At 40.4% G+C, this 21,329-nt stretch overlaps 3 protein-coding genes across 3 annotated transcripts; 2 read left to right on the top strand and 1 right to left on the bottom strand.

The window, feature by feature from the left end:
• Positions 1–17: 17 nt before the first annotated feature.
• Positions 18–5,440, top strand: LOC311103411 (uncharacterized protein). The gene is made up of 10 exons (XM_084144980.1): positions 18–469; positions 682–779; positions 893–1,019; positions 1,112–1,278; positions 1,407–1,558; positions 1,664–1,808; positions 1,904–1,997; positions 3,722–3,800; positions 3,912–3,988; positions 4,130–5,440. Exons 2-10 carry the CDS (start codon positions 725–727, stop codon positions 5,229–5,231), a joined length of 1,998 nt encoding a protein of 665 aa, XP_084001106.1. The 5' UTR covers positions 18–469; positions 682–724; the 3' UTR covers positions 5,232–5,440.
• Positions 5,441–7,636: 2,196 nt separating this feature from the next.
• LOC311103412 (UNC93-like protein MFSD11) lies at positions 7,637–14,711 on the bottom strand. Its single transcript, XM_084144981.1, has 13 exons — positions 14,200–14,711; positions 13,164–13,219; positions 12,898–13,005; positions 12,681–12,760; positions 10,669–10,765; positions 10,499–10,557; positions 10,166–10,313; positions 9,918–9,967; positions 9,689–9,754; positions 9,480–9,605; positions 9,204–9,378; positions 8,953–9,088; positions 7,637–8,550 (listed from the first exon to the last, which is right to left on the bottom strand). Exons 1-13 carry the CDS (start codon positions 14,287–14,289, stop codon positions 8,395–8,397), a joined length of 1,347 nt encoding a protein of 448 aa, XP_084001107.1. The 5' UTR covers positions 14,290–14,711; the 3' UTR covers positions 7,637–8,394.
• A 102-nt stretch (positions 14,712–14,813) lies between these two features.
• Positions 14,814–20,003, top strand: LOC311103451 (ubiquitin domain-containing protein UBFD1-like). The gene is made up of 7 exons (XM_084145020.1): positions 14,814–14,852; positions 15,627–15,914; positions 16,021–16,229; positions 16,362–16,427; positions 19,201–19,306; positions 19,395–19,477; positions 19,637–20,003. Exons 1-7 carry the CDS (start codon positions 14,837–14,839, stop codon positions 19,745–19,747), a joined length of 879 nt encoding a protein of 292 aa, XP_084001146.1. The 5' UTR covers positions 14,814–14,836; the 3' UTR covers positions 19,748–20,003.
• The last annotated feature ends 1,326 nt before the right edge of the window (positions 20,004–21,329 follow it).

Here is a 21,329-nt window from a genome sequence, read left to right as displayed (position 1 = left end):
AAGGTGCTACCGCCACCAAGCGGACTGGTAGACCAAAAGCGAATCAAGCTAAAATAGCGCTCAGGGAACGATAGTACAGTAGCAATGGTTTAGATTGGAAACTCTGTGGCTCAGGGTTCCATGTCTTTATCTGCAAACGGACTTCCCGACAATAGATCAAGTTGCGAAAAGATAGCCTTTTCGAAATATTATCAAGATGTCGTTGTTGGAATTTGAAGTTGGTAATCAACCATAAAATGTGTTTAAAAAGCGTACGTGTGATATGGTCATACAAGGAACGGGGACGAACTTCCCATAAAAGGTGTGTCCTGTTGGAACTGTAATTTCCAGTAAGCAATGCGGAGTTGTCAACACCACAGCTTTTTCTATTTGTGTAAAGTGACAAAGTATTGTTAACACTTTTTATTTAGTTTGTTCTTTAAAAGAACGAATGGCTACTTCCTCAAAATGATGATCTATCATTGTGAGGGTGAGTGACTTTCTATTTGCTATATCTGTATGTAATAAAAGGGAATCTAGTGGGAAAGTTAGGTCTGTAAACAAAAGCAACAACTGTAGACCCATAAAAACCATACTGTATTGATAATCACTTACTTCTTCATATTTAGGCTAACATGTAGCCTATTGTAATGTACAGGAATTTAAACACTAACAGGAATCATTTTCGCTTTCTGATTTCAGATTGAATTATACTGTGTGGTTTACTCTCGAGTACTCAGCAACAATGTTTCTATTGCTTATTATATTCACAAACCTTGGGACTTTGATAGCTGATGATGGTAAGCAGTCTTTTTTTATATAGCCTATAAACATGTGAGTAGATTTAACCTCAGTATTTTGCCTGATCATGATTAACATTTGACAAGTTTATTTTATTTTTTATTACTTGTAGTAATGAGTGATGAAAATCTTCAATGCTTCAACGACAAAGACAAAAGTATGGTTTGTCATTTTACAACTGACAAGTCTAAGTGTGCTGAATACAACATGACATTGAAATTATTGGACCCACAAAAAAAGTACGTTTATGATTGTTTAAGGTTTTCTATTGTTGATGTTAATCTCACCAGGAAGTCATATTCCATTTCAAAATTGCATACTTATTTCCCAGGGTCTGGAATGATTGTACTTTCAAGGAAAAGGAGAGGTCCAATGGTGTTTCCAAATGTGGATGTTATATTCATCCAATGGTACTTGTTATTGGGGAGGAGTTTAATGCAACACTTTGGAATTCTGGGAAGCGCCTAAATTCCAAAGTAATCAGTATCAAAAGCAGCAGTGAGTTGCATCTACATATGCAGATTTCTATTTGCAAATTAATTACTGTTATAAAGAATATTGCATGAAATTAAAACATGCTTTCATTGATTGATATGTCAAACGATCCCTATCGTTGCCCTATACAGTAAAACCCAAAACCCCCACTGTCCAAGAGGTGAAACCAACAGAAAATGGGAATTTCCTGGTCAAATGGAAGACAAACTACCCTGATGATGCACTGTTTCCTAAGTACTTGATTGCCGAATTGAGCTACAGAAAGAAAGGAGAAACAGATGAGGTAAAGGAGGGTGATATGATAAAGCCCTCATATTACAGCATTCCCCCATTTGCTATCACATCACAAAGACAACTTTCCCTCTACCCCTTTCCTTTGTTCCTACAGGTGTCCAAAAATGACTCAACAACTTCCCATGAAATACTTGGCAGAGACTTGGAGCCAAACACCATTTATGCTCTGAAGGTCAGAACCTATACTGACTTTAGCGGCCGTTTCAGTGACTGGAGTGAAGAGTTGGAATTCACTAACCGTAAGTGATTAAAGGAGATTTATCATCAATGGGTTTTCAAACCTTAATTTCACTTTCACCTTGTAGCTCATTGTATACTCTTCTCTGCTCCACAGCTGCATCATCTCAGAAAGTGCTCCAGATTGTCATTGTTTTAAGTTGCATTACCATTATCATCATCACAAGTGCTTTGTTTTGGTGCAGTGTTAGGTAAGTTGTCCTGACTTGTCTTTAGGTGATAGTACAGTGGGGAAAAAAATTATTTAGTTAGCCACCAATTGTGCAAGTTCTCCCACTTAAAAAGATGAGAGAGGCCTGTAATTTTCATCATAGGTACACGTCAACTATGACAGACAAAATGAGATTTTTTTTCTCCAGAAAATCACATTGTAGGATTTTTAATGAATTTATTTGCAAATTATGGTGGAAAATAAGTATTTGGTCAATAACAAAAGTTTCTCAATACTTTGTTATATACCCTTTGTTGGCAATGACACAGGTCAAACGTTTTCTGTAAGTCTTCACAAGGTTTTCACACACTGTTGCTTGTATTTTGGCCCATTCCTTCATGCAGATCTCCTCTAGAGCAGTGATGTTTTGGGGCTGTCGCTGGGCAACACAGACTTTCAACTTCCTCCAAAGATTTTCTATGGGGTTGAGATCTGGAGACTGGCTAGGCCACTCCAGGACCTTGAAATGCTTCTTACGAAGCCACTCCTTCGTTGCCCGGGCGGTGTGTTTGGGATCATTGTCATGCTGAAAGACCCAGCCACGTTTCATATTCAATGCCCTTGCTGATGGAAGGAGGTTTTCACTCAAAATCTCACGATACATGGCCCCATTCATTCTTTCCTTTACACGGATCAGTCGTCCTGGTCCCTTTGCAGAAAAACAGCCCCAAAGCATGATGTTTCCACCCCCATGCTTCACAGTAGGTATGGTGTTCTTTGGATGCAACTCAGCATTCTTTGTCCTCCAAACACGACGAGTTGAGTTTTTCCCAAAAAGTTATATTTTGGTTTCATCTGACCATATGACATTCTCCCAATCCTCTTCTGGATCATCCAAATGCACTCTAGCAAACTTCAGATGGGCCTGGACATGTACTGGCTTAAGCAGGGGGACACGTCTGGCACTGCAGGACTTGAGTCCCTGGCGGCGTAGTGTGTTACTGATGGTAGGCTTTGGTACTTTGGTCCCAGCTCTCTGCAGGTCATTCACTAGGTCCCCCCGTGTGGTTCTGGGATTTTTGCTCACCGTTCTTGTGATCATTTTGACCCCACGGGGTGAGATCTTGTGTGGAGCCCCAGATCGAGGGAGATTATCAGTGGTCTTGTATGTCTTCCATTTCCTAATAATTGCTCCCACAGTTGATTTCTTCAAACCAAGCTGCTTACCTATTGCAGATGCAGTCTTCCCAGCCTGGTGCAGGTCTACAATTTTGTTTCTGGTGTCCTTTGACAGCTCTTTGGTCTTGGCCATAGTGGAGTTTGGAGTGTGACTGTTTGAGGTTGTGGACAGGTGTCTTTTATACTGATAACAAGTTCAAACAGGTGCCATTAATACAGGTAACGAGTGGAGGACAGAGGAGCCTCTTAAAGAAGAAGTTACAGGTCTGTGAGAGCCAGAAATCTTGCTTGTTTGTAGGTGACCAAATACTTATTTCCACCATAATTCGCAAAGAAATTCATTAAAAATCCTACAATGTGATTTTCTGGAAATGTTTTTCTCAATTTGTCTGTCATAGTTGACGTGTACCTATGATGAAAATTACAGGCCTCTCTCATCTTTTTAAGTGGGAGAACATGCACAATTGGTGGCTGACTAAATACTTTTTTCCCCCACTGTATGTCTGTTTCCACAAACATTTGTTATCATACAGCTTCATATTGGCCCTATAGGCTTTCAAATCCTCCTGTTTTCCCCCTCTGCAGACTCAAAACCAAGTTGTGGGATAATATTCCTAAATGTTCAAACTCAGAACTTTTGTATATGGTTCCAGGAATACATAAGGTGAGGCTCTATCTCCAAATATTATTTGTTTAAATAAACCTTCATTACTTTCCTACTGTAATTCCTTCCATTTGTGTATTTGCATTTAGTTATGTTTGTTCTCCACCACAGATATTGTCTCCTCCCAAAATACTTTTGTCCCCCATCTATGTTGATTCTTCAAAAATGGACATTGAAGGAAAAACATGGTGAGCATATTGATGCAATATAAACATAGCAAAATGTAAAGGTGTCTTCATGTTCAGTCCTATTCGCGTGGGCAGTCAAGTCCTTGCAATGAAAATAAGCTTTAATTCACTGTAAATTGCCCGCTTGTCTTTTCACTACAGGACAAACCTCTCGATAGGGGATGGGAGCAGTGGAAGAGGCCAGCAGCAAGGCAATGGCTCAGAGCTTGACTCATCATCTTCCCTGGGCTATGCCCACACATGTTCCATGAGCCCGGAGACTAGTAATGTGCAGATCATTAGCCATCTTCAAGAGGCCCTGAGCAAAGTCTTTCCCAGCCTTGTTCCTTTGGACGGGAATCCTCAGTTATTGCTCTTGGCCCCTCCTATGACAGATGCTTGTACACAAATGAACTGCCCTGAGTCAAATAGAGACAGTGGTGTGTGTTCATCTGACTTCAATCGTCTTCATTTAATGAGTGAGTTTGGAGGCTCTCGTGGGTCGTCTTGTTACAACAATATTACCTACTCCCACTCAGTGCCCCTCAACTTCCTTCAAGAGTTAACAACAAGCGAGACATCCTCATTTCCTACACAGCCTCTGCTCTTTTGTAACTCCTTCTACCATACTGGTGAGGCTGAAGTGTTGAAAAATTGCCATCCACAGCTGTTTCTTGGTACTGGTCAACAAGACCTTAACTTGTCCACTAACTGTGCACCCCTCTTGCAAACCGACTTTTCATATCACCCATGTGATGGCGCCAGTGATGATTCAGAGACTACCACGTCAGCAGAGGACACCAGTCTGATCTACGGCTCTAATGACAGCAATGTTACCAGTGTCGTTGCTGGATATCAGAGCTTCAGTGAGGCGGTCGGTAAGTACAATGAGCGAGGGACTGATGCCTTCATGGACGTGCCACTGCCACTTAAGGGTTTCAAGGATGTGAATCCATGTTACCACAGCCTGCCAGACCCTGGATGCAGCCTCCCCCCGAGTGACGGCGATTATCAGGCTTTACAGAGCCTGGGACAAAATAGCCCAGATCAGTGGGTTTCAGGGCAGAGTGCTGAACAAGACAAACTGTTGAACAAGTGTCTGGAGACTGAGATCCCTCAAAACTCCATGGGGAACATGCCTCTAAATTTCATACCCAACTCACAGGGAGGACAATGTCCGATACTTGGAAGTCCCTTTCTTACTACTTTCTGTTCAGACCAAGCCATGCAATTAGACAATGACAGCTCTTATCATTGTGTGTGATGATACGGTAGACGCTTTTGCATTTCACTTTGCTATTTTTTTTATCTTGAGGAATTGAGCTCATAGATGTGTTTTTTCAATATCATACAAACGGTTTGAATACCATTCTGCCATGAAAATGCTGTAGCCTCAAGTCCAGAAATGGTCCACATGTTGCATGTACAGCTACTCTAAATAAACATTTGTGTGTGGGAAACTGCAACAGTTAATTGTTGAAGAGACATTGTGTGGATACATAACATGTCTTGTCTTTGCCTCGTCTGTCTGAGACATGTTGTTCATCATCTGGGATGAAAAAAAAAGGGATGTGTACGTCAGTTGAAATACTGAGGAATAACATCTAGATTACACATCAAGGTCGTCAAACTAGTCTCCAGCCTCTAAACGTTACTTATCTTCTAATGGCTTCTCAAAATAGTCAGACAGTTTCATTGCATCTGATGTTTGATAGGCTAAATAGTGTTAGCAGTACAACCCTCATGCAAACATGGAGGTTGAATTTCTGAAGAAAAAAGTGGTAGGCCTACTTCCTCATTGCGCTGTTCCTTCAAACACGTACGTTGCAGCTTCCATGGAAATACACACCCACAAAGTAGAGCCAGCCCCATGATGTCATAGATGTGTTGAGCAATCAAAAATAGGGTTTGTTTAGGGTTATTTTCTGAGGATGAAGTTCATGTTTTATAGTGTTTATTGTAGTGTTCTTCGCTTAACTGGTGAAGCTTGAATAAAGATTACCTGACTAGTGACACACAGTGATGGTTTATCATGCAGAAAATTGTGAGGCATTTGCCACAGTTTAACCATCAATAATAGTATACGGTTGTAATGACTGAGGCATTCAGCATAATTTCTTTCACAGTTTGTGGCGGTTTTGTGACAGGCTGTTTTTGAACAAAGTCCAAGATAGAAGTGTGGTGACACCGGAGGGGATTGTGAAAGGCCATTTTCACAGAGCCACAGGTCTGCTATGCTTGTCATGCTTGTATTGAGCAAGCATGCAGGAAAGCATTGTGGCATTCACAGCTATGTCATACTTTGAATACTTTGGACAGGCAATGCAAGTGATGGAAATTACTTTTCACAGCCTTCATTGCAAAATTGAATTTTGTTGAGGATAAAGGTCAAAGGTCTTGAAAATGTGAATTTATTGACTTGTTCTGTCATGGGCACCACTTTCTGTCATTGCCATTTAATAGCTCAAATACCTAGGTACTTCTCTGTGTTAAAGGTATGTTAAACTTCAGTCCAGTTAGTGTTAGAAATACCAAGTGAGCACTTGTAGATTCCAATGGGTAATGTACATTTCAGGTCTTATACCACACGTCCTTCTTTATGTTTGTATGCAAAGGATCAAGTTGCGCAATTGACTAGAAAATGGCACGAAGGAAGAACACTTTAGGATTCTGATTATAATGCAATCAATACTCAATTACCTGTGAAGTACTGTGGGACCTCTGGTGCCCTTACTGCTTCAGTGCTTCTCTAAGGCTCAGCGTCCACCTCTATGATTTATGGGCCCTGCTCTTAAACCTTGCTTGGAAAACAAATGAACTGAAGTGATATCACATCTTCCTGCCAGTGATCAACATTAAAATGTCCTTGTTAGAGGGAGAAAATATACATCACTTATAGGGAGTACTAACAGTTAAATCACTTTTATCCAGTTCTTTTTAGCTTTCTATCTAAATTGTTGCAAGTGTAATAAAATGTTTCACATAGATGCATTTTAAGGTGGGCATTTGTAATGGAAAATATTTTTTGGCTGAAAGTCTGCATCACCTTTAGCAATATGTACCACACATTTACAATGACGTACAGTACCAGAAAGGACTTGCAATAGAAAACAGCACACACAACCTATTGCATGGGAGGAAAAAAGAGAAGTGCATTATCATGAGGATGTAAATGTGTCTACACTTGGACTGAGTTAACATATCCGTTTCCTGTATCTAAAAAAAGGAGATCCGCAACAGTATAGGTGCTACCTGACAGTCTTTAAAAAGGAGTAGTTGCAATAGGAGTTGAATTAGAGTGCTTTTGATTGAATGATCAACGTTACTGTTTCCTCCACTCTAATCTAAATTGAGGCCTACAGTGGTATCTTAGCACCATCTTCTGAGCATAATTTGTATTGCATGTCGTTGTCCCACACAATAACCTCTGATTTTGAATGTGCAGTCTAGAACTTCAATTCCCAGTAAAAAAAAAGAAAAGAAAGTGTAGCGCGTGCCCCGTGATGTCTACCAACACAAACCGAAGAAGAGGTACAAGCAAACGCACTAGTTGGTGTAAATAAAAAAATCTGATTGTGTTTGTGCTTTCTTGTTGCCACCGAGGAAAGGAACTCATATTGCACCTTAATACTAGGTTACTTATACCTAATCCAAAAAGTTTAGAAGTTTACAATAGTAGACATTCGCTTTATTTATAACAGATACATTAACAGGCACTTAGTATTTTTTTTTTTTTTTTTAGTCATTTAGCAGACGCTCTTATCCAGAGCGACTTACAGTTAGATGTATGACTGAAAACACATTGATATGTAAAATGTAAGTAAAAGGATGCCATAAATGTTCATGCATATGGATGTATTTGTTAACTACTCTACTACTACTACTACTACTACATGCTATGCTCACTGAAAATAAGTTGTACAGTAATTGTATTATTACAGGGCTAAATTATTTCCTAAACATCACTGGCTAGCACTTGCAAGCTTTGGCATGGTGGATGTTGAGAATTACATATTTTCTCAAACTGTAAAATCATTCAATAAGCCTCAATATTTACATGTCTTGTGTTTCGTATGGATCTTACATTCTAATAAACATCTAAAAACAATTCCATCAAGATACGAAATGTATGACGTATAATCACACTACAACAGAATATGCAACAATGACAATTAAATAACAACCCTGAGAGCAATGCATAAAGACAGCTAATACATCAGGTGAGTGGTTACAACTTATATTACACATACACAATCCTATAGGAACCTCTCTGTAGTAAAAAAATTACATTTACTCATAATATTATTAGTGTGTTGTGCAAGATAAGTTAAAGCTAAGACAGTGAAGGTGCAAAGTATCTTTCCTGTTAAAAAAACCTAGAAATGTAAGTCTGACACACATGGCTGCCAGTGTTGAAATGACGGGTCCTAATATTCTTGTTGTAGGTCTACAGAGAAGTTCTGTATTCTTTCCACCATGAAGAAGCAGAGTGTTCCAATGAAGCCCAGGATGGCCATAAGGAGCAGTTGCCATGTCAACAGCAGGTAGCCACTGTAGAAAAAGGCCACTGCTGCAAAAATGGACTGGCAAAGGAATGAAGGAAACAGAAACATGTTGAAAGTAATACAAAGAGTTGACTTTGTGTTACTACTATGTTATAGTAATGTATTAATTGTATCTTAGATTGTGAGTTCTTACAGAATACTACTGTGATAAACTAATTGGTACATACAGCTATATAATAATAATGCATGTTTGTGTGGCTAAATAGACAGACACAATATGGCTTTCAATCGTCCTTCCCTCTAGTTATTCTTACAGTATAACCACACAAGGGATACATCGGCCTACATATACCTAAACAACAGCCATTCATTATTAATCAACTACACTGCAATGAACTACACCCAGCGCACCACAGTATCAGTTGCTGGTACATATGTTTTAGTAAATTATCAGCTGTATCAAGCTCTCTCGAGGGTTACCTGGATGAATTTGAAGATGGCAAAAGCAGGCGTGCTTTGCTCAGCATATACACGCCCCAAGATGCTGTACAGTTGAGTGTTGAAACAGCTGTCACCGAGTCCAAGCAGGAAACTACACAGCAGTGCGATGGAGATACTAGGAAACAGATAGGACACGCTCAACTGTGAGGGGGTTACAACAGGTCGTTTTCAACTGACATGAACAATATACAGCCCTGTTTTTATTATTTTGTTTTCTATTAAAACAATACCTTGGTGTCAGATATGGCTTGTTCAGTGTGCTAGTTTTTAAAACCACAGGGGCATCATCTGGGATGTTGAGGTAGATCAAGTAGAAGGCGATAAAATGGACGACCATCCCCAGGAAGACCACAGATGTCCGTCTGAAGCGGTTGTTCTTACATACTAGTCCAAAGATGCCTCCACCTGACAAATAACATCAGATTACTGTCAAACTAGTTCCTTGTTAGATAGTAACACCAACATAGAGTGATGGGTAAAAGTTACACTGGGCAACATAAACCTACCAACTATCTCTCCAATCCCCACCACGATTCCAGAGATCCCAATCAAGCCTTTAGCTGCCGCTCCAAACTCTGTTGTTGCCCCGATACATGTCCCATACACACCACTATAGAAAGACAGCTCCAAACCTACGATGACAACACACTGCTAAAAACACTATTCCCCTGACATAAATGGATGGACTTTTGGTTGTGCAGTACAATCTACTTACCACTGTATGCCATGCAACAGCTCAGGAGCAATATGGTTTTGGTTTTGAGCAGTTGCAGGATTGTCTCTGAAGAGAAGGAAACACACAAGGAATTGCTTTGGATGACTAACAGGATAGTAAACAGTGAAACAACATAAATGAGGTAACAGATGTGTCCTTTAACCCTAAGGAATAGATCAATGATTGATTGTATAATAACACATGAGCCTGTGAAGCTACATTAACTTACTGAATTCTGACTTTGCATCTTGTACTGCAAAGTTGGCTCTTTGCTTATACCTGCAAAACATTAAGAGGGAAAATGATCAAATTAGCAAGACAAATTAGACACATTATTTTCGATATTGTGATACTCAAATTCTTAGCAGAATGAATAAACACCATTTAAAACAGAGACACCAACGCAGTGCCATCGCTTCCCATTGGAATAAGGGTACAGTGAGAGAGTACTGTCAATAAATTAGGAAATTAACTAACATCATGTGAGTTGAGAGCAAAGGCTGGCCCTCCTCATCGTTGAGCATCTCCTCCTCTGGTGGAAGAGTCTTTCTCAGAGCCAGGAAGCTGAGTGTTCCCAGCACTGAGGTGACCAGCAGACCTATAAAGATAGTCTTTCTGCTCCTATCTGAGAGGGACATCAATAACAAAGAATAAAGTATCAAACAGAGAACACACTAAGTAGGGCAACAATATTGGAAGGACGCATGAGTCATATCCTAAATGAAAACAAAGATGCAATTGCAAGTTTTCATTAATGTTAGCTCTATTTTATCCATATTTTCCCATTGGATGATCTTCACATGCACATACCTGAGATTTCTGTACTTCCATTCCAATCGAAATAAATGTAAAGATTGCCAAATAACATGCTGAAAAAGAAAACAACGTGTTACGATTACACCTTCTGCTCTAGGCCACCAAATAATGGAAATGACTGCCATTATTATGTAGTCTACCGTTAATATATACTATTAATATACCTGCACTGTAAAAGGGCCCAAAACATCCCTGTGTTCCTATTGATGGTGGAAGCATCAGAGTTCTCCACAAGGAAGTGTCCTTGAGCTGTCCAAAGCACTGATGAAAGGGATAAAAAGAGTGAGTGAGAGAGGCTGGTTAGGAACTGCAGATGTAATGAATAGAGATGGTTGCTATTTAATGACATTTGAATTTATCAAAATGCAGTATCGGGGAACTATTCAGGGTAAATATGGGTCTCTTATTTGTCACAAACTAACATTATCAAACAACTCGGTTCATCTGAATTTGTGCCCTAAGAATTCTCATTTTGGTCTCCCATTTGTAAAATGTTTGCTTTGCTTGCGATCGGAGACAATGAACATAACCCCAGCATTTCCCTTTGATGCAAGTCATTAACAAGCTCCATTTCAGACATCATAACCTTTGTCCAATGCTCAGCAACTGACAAGACACTCAATACGCTTTACCATGCATGCAGGTCATGTGCTCCTTCTGGATTTGATCTGCCGTACCCATATTGATAACTCTTTATAATACTGTGTAATTACTATGGCATTTGATCTACTTACAATTTACAAATCATTATTCCGACAGCAAAAAATGGGTACAATTCAGTTTACAAATGTGTTAGGAATGAATGGCATGCGTAAGAGAATAGTAGACTCCAGAGCCACGTAGAGAATTTTGGATTGGATTAGGCATATGCACAAAGAGGTGAAACATACACTACATGACCAAAAGTATGTGGACACCTGCTTGTCGAACCTCTCATTCCAAAATCATGGAGTTGGTCCCCCCTTTGCTGCTATAACAGCCTCCACTCTTCTGGGAAGGCTTTCCACTAGATGTTGGAACATTGCTGCGGGGACTTGCTTCCATTCAGCCACAAGAGCATTAGTGAGGTCGGGCACTGATGTTGGGCGCGATTAGGCCTGGCTCGCAGTCAGTGTGCCAATTCATCCCAAAGGTGTTCGTTGGGGTTGAGGTCAGGGCTCTGTGCAGGCCAGTCAAGTTCTTCCACACCGATCTCATCAAACCATTTCTATATGGACCTCACTTTGTGCCCAGGGGCATTGTCATGCTGAAACAGGAAAGGACCTTCCCCAAACTGTTGCCACAAAGTTGGAAGCACAGATTTGTCTAGAATGTCATTGTATGCTGTAGCATTAATATTTCCCTTCAACTAAAGGGTCTAGCCCGAACCATGAAAAACAGCCCCAGACCATTATTCCTCCTCCACCTAACTTTACATTTGGCACGATGCATTCGGGCAGGTAGTGTTCTCCCGGCATCCGCCAAACCCAGATTTGTCCGTCAGACTGCCAGATTGTGAAGCGTGATTAATCACTCCAGAGAACGCGTTTCCACTGCTCCAGAGTCAAATGGCGGTGAGCTTTTCATGAAGCTCCCGACGAACAGTTATTGTGCTGACGTTGCTACCAGAGTTTGGAACTCATAGTGAGAGTTGCAACCGAGGACAGATTATTTTTACGCGCTACGTGCTTCAGCACTTGGCGGTCCCATTCTGTGAGCTTGTGTGTCCTACCACTTCGCGGCTGAGCCGTTGTTGCTCCTAGACGTTTCCACTTCACAATAACAGCACTTACAGTTGACATGGGTAACTCTAGCAGAGCAGAAATTTGACGAACTGACTTGTTGGAAAGGTGGCATCCTATGACGGTGCCACGTTGAAAGTCACTGAGCTCTTCAGTAAGGCCATTCTACTGCCAATGTTTGTCTATGGAGACTGCATGGCTGTGTGCTCGATTTTATACACCTGTCAGCAACAGGTGTGGATGAAATAGCTGAATCCACTAATTTGAAGGGGTGGCCACATACTTTTGTATATATAGTGTATATAACTTTATACCAAATTGTCATGTAAATCATGACAGTTCAATGTAAAAACATATTTGTACCAATATGTAATGATGTGAGTGATTCTGTAGTCGGGGAATGTTAACCACATAGCAGAGGGAACATAGGAGAGATCCCAAGAAACCGGACTTACTGGCTGCTCCTATACCGATTAGTACTGAGGTGAAGTAAAAGGACCATGTTGATGGGGTGATGAATACAGCTACGTAACCACTATGGAAAATAATGGAACCATAACAAACAACAGCACATGACCTTGTTCTAACTAGACAACTACTTCAGAAATATCAATCAACTACAAATAGAAAATTAATGGGGGGGGTAATTCCTTTAGAATTCTTGATACTCACCTGTAAAGAATTCCACTGAAAAACATTGTAAACTGTGGTCCAATTATTGCAACAACAGTTGGAGCTAACAAATTTGAAAAGGAAAACATTCCATAGATGATTCCAAGGCTGTTGTACAAGGACAGAAAGAAAACAGTACAGAGACAAGTTTAGTGTCTGGTATAAGGGTCAATGATTCTGAAAGATGCACATTTTCTCCCACACTTATTTGGCTGGGATAATGTGGTTTTCCAATATTTAGCCTATGGTAACACCATCCAACTCACCTGTGATAACCACTTCCAGTGAAGGTGTCATTGTCCAGGCTTTTAACTATGGTTTGCTTTAAAATAGAGGAGAAATGGGATATTAATGTGAAGCATAAGAACATAGAAAATATGTTCTCAAATATTGTTGCCACCACTACCAATGTGCTCTGTGGATATTGACCTTTACATGTATTAATTTGAGTAATTCCTTTGACATGACAATCTATTGACCAATGAAGAAATTGGAAACACAAGATGTGCCTGAACCAGGACTCCTCCAACAATGCACCACTGACAAGGCAGCTGAGGACATCATGTGAGCTGGAAGATGCACTGGAAAATAAACTGATGCAATTTATCATGGAGTAAAAGTTCTTAAACTTGAGAGTCAAAGGCAATGGACTTGAAAAAAGCAAAGTATGACTGCAAAATGACAACAATTCAAATAAAATCACATTTTATTGGTCGCATTCACATATTTAGCTAATGTTATTGCGGGTGTAGCAAAATGCTTGTGTTCATAGTTCCAGCAATGCAGTAATATCTAACAATTCACAACAATACACACAGATCTAAAAGTAAAAGAATAGAATTAAGAAATATATAAATATTGATGTACCATGAATGATAAACAATGATGACATGTCTAACGTAACAATTTTTAAAGATGACAAACAGCTACCAACTTCAGATAGCAGTTATCAATGGGTAACTGTCCATTGTCTCAAGTGAAGTTGAATATTTAGCAAACAAAACAACTGATCAGTCAATAGATTACAAACATGTCAAATGACAACATATATTATATTTCTGATTAATTAGAGTATGTAGCCTACATGACATGTAATTTGAAGGGGAGAGGTCAAACAGCTGTCAACTTCAGATAAATTAGCTAGCTAGGAAGTTGCTAATATCTGAAATATTAATGGGTAGGTGTGAATTTTCTCCAGTGATAATGACTCTAGCAAACAAAACATATTACCAGTCAATATAGTTTGCCTAGGTAACGACTTCAGCTGAGGTTACACAAGTGAAAGTGTGTCCTTTGACTTACTTCAATGTTTCCACACGTGGTGAAGGCAGTGAAAATGAACAGAAATCCTAGTCCCAGAATGACAACGTTGTAAATCCTAAGGTCTGCCATGATTATATTATTCGTGCACCACCTCTTGGTAGATGTCCCAGGTCGCTACACAGCACTCAATGCAATGAGATAAGATTTTTCCAACAGTTACACTTCTTGCGTCGACCAGACATTTCTGAGATGGCTAAGCAAATACAAAAAGCATAGAATCTAGGAGACCCCACGCCTCTGCTGGACATGCACTTTTCGGCTACTCTTCTTCAAAAGTCCATATGGTAACTTTTCTTCCGCACGCTCTCTCTGTCAATAAATTCTAAGCACGAGCCAATTTAGCATAACCCTACCATTAGCACATTTGGTAGATTGTTGTAGTAGGCTATGTATCTAATCGCTAGCTAGCTAGCGAAGTTTCTCGTGATTGCACACAATACAACCAAGCTGTATGTCGTTGTTGTTGGGACGACAAATGCCAAATGACTTTCATTAGAAACCAAGCCAACAGTTGAGATTTATCAAACGCTTTACAGGCTATGGAAGCCCCGTAGGGCCAATACACGTCAGCGCGTACGTTTCCCAGCAGTCTCACTTCATATTGTACACAATCATCATGGCGACCCAGGATGGTGGGTATTGACAAAATATAATGTTATGCTTTCCCAAATGTCTATGCGGTGCAATTGATCAATTTTCAATTAATTATCTTAGGCATTTAATCGTCTTTCTGGTGTTAGTGCAAATTGAACATGTCAATGGGATTTGAAATCATATTTTCTTCATAATCCAATGTTCGCCCGGTTATCCTGGTCACTGGCTAGCTGCTAGCCAACCATATTTAGCTAGCTAACGTTAGCACTTTCGATTTTGTTACAGAGCCAAAATAACTAGAGCTATGGTTACATAATTTGATTCTAAAAACCTATGACAAATGTAATAAGTGTAGCTATCTCTATGTTCTCATGTAGCTATCATTAGCTATATTAGGTATTTATAAGCTAGTAAGTTATGTTAACTAGCTAGCCAACTCTATCTGACTGCAGATGTAGCTTGGATGTGTCAGCTAACTTAGCTAGCATGACTATGTAGCTAGCAAGTTAGCGCTGTTTGCAAATAAGCTACAGTAACTCGCTAACAGCCACGTGAGATGTCAGACTTGGCTAACGTGGCTAAACGACCCACAGAATACCAAATAGGTCAACCAGCCAGTTGCTTGCAGCTGCTTTGTCATAACAAACAACGAACTGCATGAAGCCATACTTGCTAGCTGTTACTTGGCTGAGAAGACCTAATGTGACAAACTTTTCCCAGACATTGAGTTTTGACATAGCTGTGCCTGGCTGAGAATTCTTGTGGATTTGAGAATTCTCAGCTAAAATGTGCCTTTCTTAATCCTTTCGTAGGAAGTGAAGAAGTCGTAATGGAAACTGAAGCCACGTTGAAAGAGCCAAAACCACTGTGTGAAAATGTTGGCAAAGGGAATACTGAAGTATCGGAAACTGTGTCTCGGACAGATGATGCCGGAGAAAGCTCTTCAACTCAGGACCCTACTGTCAGCAATGGAGATGACAGTGATGAAGGAAAGGAGATGGTGGATCTAAAGATTATTTGGAACAAGAATAAGTATGATCTCAAAATTCCTTTAGATGGCACTGGAGCCAAACTGAAAGAGCGGATCCATTCACTCACTGGTAAGTAGTTGTTTAGGCTTGCTTACTAACTACTTGGATACATATAACAGTCACAATGTTTATTAATCTCTCCCACTCTCTCCTTTTCTCTCTCATATGTTAATAGGTCTTCCACCTGCTATGCAGAAAGTGATGTACAAGGGACTGCTACCAGAAGATAAGACGCTACGTGAAATTAAAGTTACAAATGGTGCAAAAATAATGGTGGTGGGATCTACAATAAATGATGTACTAGCTGTAAATACTCCAAAAGAGGTTATTCAGCAGGAAGTTAAAGCTGAAGAAAACAAAAAGGAACCTTTGTGTCGGCAAAAAGTAGGACTTTTCAACGTCTTTTGATTTCCATATTTGTAAATAAACAACAGCTTTTTTGCCCAAGGTATGGTCACAGGTTATTATATTTTTTATTCAACTGTGAACTTAAAATAATAATATATTGAATTTCAGCAACACAGAAAGGTGTTGGACAAAGGCAAACCAGAGGACATAATGCCATCTGTTAAAGGAACAAAGGTGAGTATTTTCAACCCCCCTCCCCCCCCCCTCCCCTTGCCCTCAGAACAGCCTCAATTCTTCAGGGAAGTCAGGAACCAATATACACAATCAGTTAGGAAAGCAAAGGCTAGCTTTTTCAAACAGAAATGTGCATCCTGTAGCACTAACTCCAAAAAGTTTTGGGACACTGTAAAGTCCATGGAAAATAAGAGCACCTCCTCCCAACTGCCCACTGCAGTTGGCTAGGAAACACGGTCACCACCGATAAATCTACAATAATCGAGAATTTCAACAAGCATTTTGCTACGGCTGGCCATGCTTTCCACCTGGCTACCACTACCCCGGCCACCAGCTCTGCACCCTCCGCTGCAACTTGCCCATGCCCCCACCGCTTCTCCTTCACCCAAATGTAGATAGCTGATGTTCTGAAAGAGCTGAAAAATCTGGACCCCTACAAATCAGCTGGGCTAGACAATCTGGACCCTTTCTTTCTAAAATTAGCCGACGAAATTGTCGCAACCCCTATTACTAGCCTTCGTAACTTCTGAGATCCCCAGAGATTGGAAAGCTGCCGCGGTCATCCCCCTCATCAAAGGGGTGACACTCTAGATCGAAACTGTTACCGACCTATATCCATCCTACCCTGCCTTTCGAAAGTATTTGAAAGCCAAGTTAACAAACAGATCACCGACCATTTCGAATCCCACCGTACCTTCTCCGTTATGCAATCCGGTTTCCGAGCTGGTCATGGGTGCACCTCAGCCACGCTCTAGGTCCTAAATGATATTATAACCGCGATCGATAAAAGACAGTACTGCGCAGCCGTCTTCATCGACCTGGCCAAGGCTTTCGACTCTGTCAACCACTGCATTCTTATTGGCAGACTAAATAGCCTTGGTTTCTCAAATGACTGCCTCGCCTGGTTCACCAACTACTTCTCAGATAGAGTTCAATGTGTCAAATCGGAGGGCCTGTTGTCTGGACCTCTGGCCGTCTCTATGGGGCTGCCACAGGGTTCAAGTCTCGGGCCGACTATTCTCTGTGTATATCAATGATGTCGCTCTTGCTGCTGGTGACGCTCGCATCCACCTCTATGCGGAATACACCATTTTGTATACATCTGGCCCTTCATTGGACACTGTGTTAACAAACCTCCAAACGAGCTTCAACGCCATACAACACTCCTTCCGTAGCCTCCAACTGCTCTTAAACACTAGTAAAACTAAATGCATGCTCTTCAACCAAACGCTGCTTGCACCCGCCCACCCGACTAGAATCACTACTCTCGGCGGGTCTGACCTAGAGTATGTGAACAACTACAAATACCTAGGTGTCTGGTTACACTGTAAACTCTCCTTCCAGACTCACATTAAGCATCTCCAATCAAAAGTTAGATCTAGAATCGGCTTCCTATTTCGCAACAAAGCCTCCTTCACTCATGCTGCCAAACATGCCCTCGTAAAACTGACTATCCTACCGATCCTTGACTTCGGCGATGTCATTTACAAAATAGCCTCCAACACTCTACTCAGCAAATTGGATGTAGTCTATCACAGTGCCATCCGTTTTGTCACCAAAGGCCCATATACTACCCACCATTGTGACCTGTACGGTCTTGTTGGCTGGCCCTCACTACATATTCGTCGCCAAACCCACTGGCTCCAGGTCATCTATAAATCACTGCTAGGCAAATCCCCATCTTATCTTAGCTCCAGCAGGTATATCTCACTGGTCATCCCCAAAGCCAACACCTTTGGCTGCCATTCCTTCCAGTTCTCTGCTGCCAATGACTGGAACGAACTGCAAAAATCTCTGAAGCTGGAGACTTATCTCCCTCACTAACTTTAAGCGTCAGTTGTCAGTGCAGCTTACCGATCACTGCACCTGTACACAGCCATTCTGAAATTAGCCCACCCAACTACCTCATCCCCATATTGTTATTTATTTTGCTAATTTGCACCCCAGTATCTCTATTTGCACATAATCTTTTGCACATCTATCATTCCAGTGTTAATACGAAATTGTAACTATTTTGCACTATGGCCTATTTATTGCCTTACCTCCATAACTTGCTACATTTGCACACACTATATATAGATTTTCTGTGGTATTTTTTACTTTTATGTTTTGTTTTACCCCATATGTAACTCTGTGTTGTTTTTATCGCAGTTGTAAATGAGAACTTGTTCTCAACTGGCTTACCTGGTTAAATTAAGGTGAAATAAAATAAAATAAAAAATCCTTGGGGCATGGACTCTGAGGTGTTCACAGGGATGCTGGCCCATGTTGACTCCAATGATTCCCACAGTTGTGTCAAGTTGGCTGGATGTCCTTTGGGTAGTGGAACATTCTTGATACACACAGGAAACTGAGCGTGAAAACCCCAGCTGTGTTGCAGTTCTTTACACAAACCGGTGCGCCTGGCACCTACTACCAGACCCTGTTCAAAGGCACTTAAATATTTTGTCTTGCCCATTCACCCTCTGAATGGCACACATACACTATCCATTTCTCAATTGTCTCAAGGCTTCAAAATCCTTCTTTAACCTGTCTATTCCCCTTCATCTACACTGATTTGAAGTGGATTTAACAAGTGACATCAATAAGGGATCATAGCGTTCACCTGGTCAATCTATGTCATGGGAAGAGCATGTTTTGAAAGAGCATTTTTCTCACAGATATTTCAACTGGAACACTGTATCGCTGTCAGGAGCTTGGAGATGGGTTGTTGTGAATGACTTTCTTGTTCTTCCGCTAATGACCAGCAAGTGATCTCTCATTTGTTACACAGGAACGCTTACCAACAGTGCCTTTAGCCGGAATGTACAACAAATCTGGTGGAAAAGTTCGGCTCACCTTCAAACTGGAACAAGATCAACTGTGGATTGGAACTAAGGGTGAGATGACCCCCTGGTTTGGTTGGATCGTGTGTAAGGAACAAGCGTTATGGCGCTCACCCTTATCTGTGTATATTCTCTCCTACAGAGAGGACAGAGAAAATCCCTATGGGCTCCATCAAACATGTGGTGACTGAACCCATTGAAGGCCATGAGGATTATCACATGATGGTAACATGTTTCCTTACTACAAACTGCACAAACCAGATTGACAGTTGATGTAATGTATGTTTTTTCCCATAAACACATACATTACTTTGTGTATTTTGTCAAAAGTAGCTATCTTAATATCATTTATGGTGCAATAATTTTTCTCATTCACTTTCCTAGGCATTTCAGTTGGGTCCAACAGAAGCCTCTCAGTATTGGGTCTACTGGGTGCCAATTCAGTTTGTTGATGCAATCAAAGACACAGTCCTTGGAAAGTGGCAGTATTTCTAATGTGCCTCTATTATTGACATTGAAGAACTGCGATCTAGAACAGGAACAAATGAAAATGGGGATCTGGAGACAAGGAGTCCTAAGGAACTTAACATTGAAGCATATTAGAGAAGCAAACTGAAGGATGCCTATGGACTAATCATATTATTTTGGGTTTCAAGTGCACTATGAGGCAGCATCATATTCCTCAGCCCAGTTCATCATTCATTTTTTTGAGCAAACCCAAGGGAAAACAATAAAACTAAATGTACAGAGATTGCGGATGCATTTCTCACAGTTATTCTTAAAGTAATAAAATGTATTTAAGGAAAAGAAAGCTGCACTAGGACATTTGAATGTGGTAGCCTATGTTGTATTTATTCTATGGATCAACACAAGCAAACTTGCCAAAGTTGAATCCGGTTTCTAATGGTCTCAAGATATTGGTTTACCTGTAGTCATGATAAATGTTCATGGTAACAGAAAAAATTGAAAGATCTAATGGAATTTATGGTGATTCCTTCAGCAGTAGTAGTAAGCAACTTACTCGTGTAAGTTTTGCTATTTACAATCATTATTTAGAGTATTTCTGTTGATTATTTAAAAAGAAGGGTGGGTGTTTGGGGATGGGCGCTGTGGTATTGTGTGGAATAGTCTCACAGATGATTCAGAGCATGTTTCTATTCAGCATCAGGCCAGACATTGAGCATTGCGGCAATCCAGTGTCATGGTGTCATGAGACCTCTGTCACATGCAAAGGGATTTGGTTAGTATAATCACATGGTTTAGATTAGCGATGGGCAACTGATGGGGGCCATAACAAATCTGAACTCATCATGAGGGGCCGCAGTTGCTTGCGAACCCCCCCCCCCCCATCACATTAATCACATTAGCAGCCTCCCTCTTGACAGCGGATATAATGTTTTTTTGTTGCTATAGATTTAATTTCGTGCAATTCTACACATTTTGCCATGGGGTATAGAGGAAAATCCTGTAATTCTACACTTTTTGCCATAAGGTGGACAGAGAGAAAAGTTTGCAGTTTTTAATATATCTGAGTGAGACTGACTAACAAAATCAATGGGGGCCCCCTGGACGGTAATTCGACCATGATTACTAAATTTAGATACTGTAGCTGGCCGCAATACTTAATTTACCAATCTAAAAAATTTAAGCTGACATGGGCTATTTGAGTGACTATCAGTGACTGACATAAGAGAAAAACTGCTTATGCACAACCACGTTTTGAAATTGCACCTTGTGTATTCTACTATTCTAACTTGCAACAGTAAGTTGAGACACCCATTGAGTTAAAAATTAAAAATAAATTTGATCCGAGGGCCCATCCCTGGTTAAGATGCACTCTGCTGTTCCTACAGCAGAGGGCCACAATGTCACACTTTTACATTTCTTGTTCATAGCAATATCAACTGGCGTGGGTATAATTTTTCAGAAATGCATTTTCTGAAATGTATTTAGTAACACAAAGAAATAGGCCTTAATGTATTTATATACAGATAAGAACCAGTAACTGCAACATTCATATACATTGTTTTATTTAATTGAAAGTATTTAATAAATATACAAACACATTTCCATAGCC

The sequence above is a fragment of the Coregonus lavaretus genome (genome assembly GCF_964263955.1).
Source record: "Coregonus lavaretus genome assembly, chromosome: 28".
Taxonomy (NCBI): domain Eukaryota; kingdom Metazoa; phylum Chordata; class Actinopteri; order Salmoniformes; family Salmonidae; genus Coregonus; species Coregonus lavaretus.
This window is presented reverse-complemented; position numbering and strand designations above follow the sequence as displayed.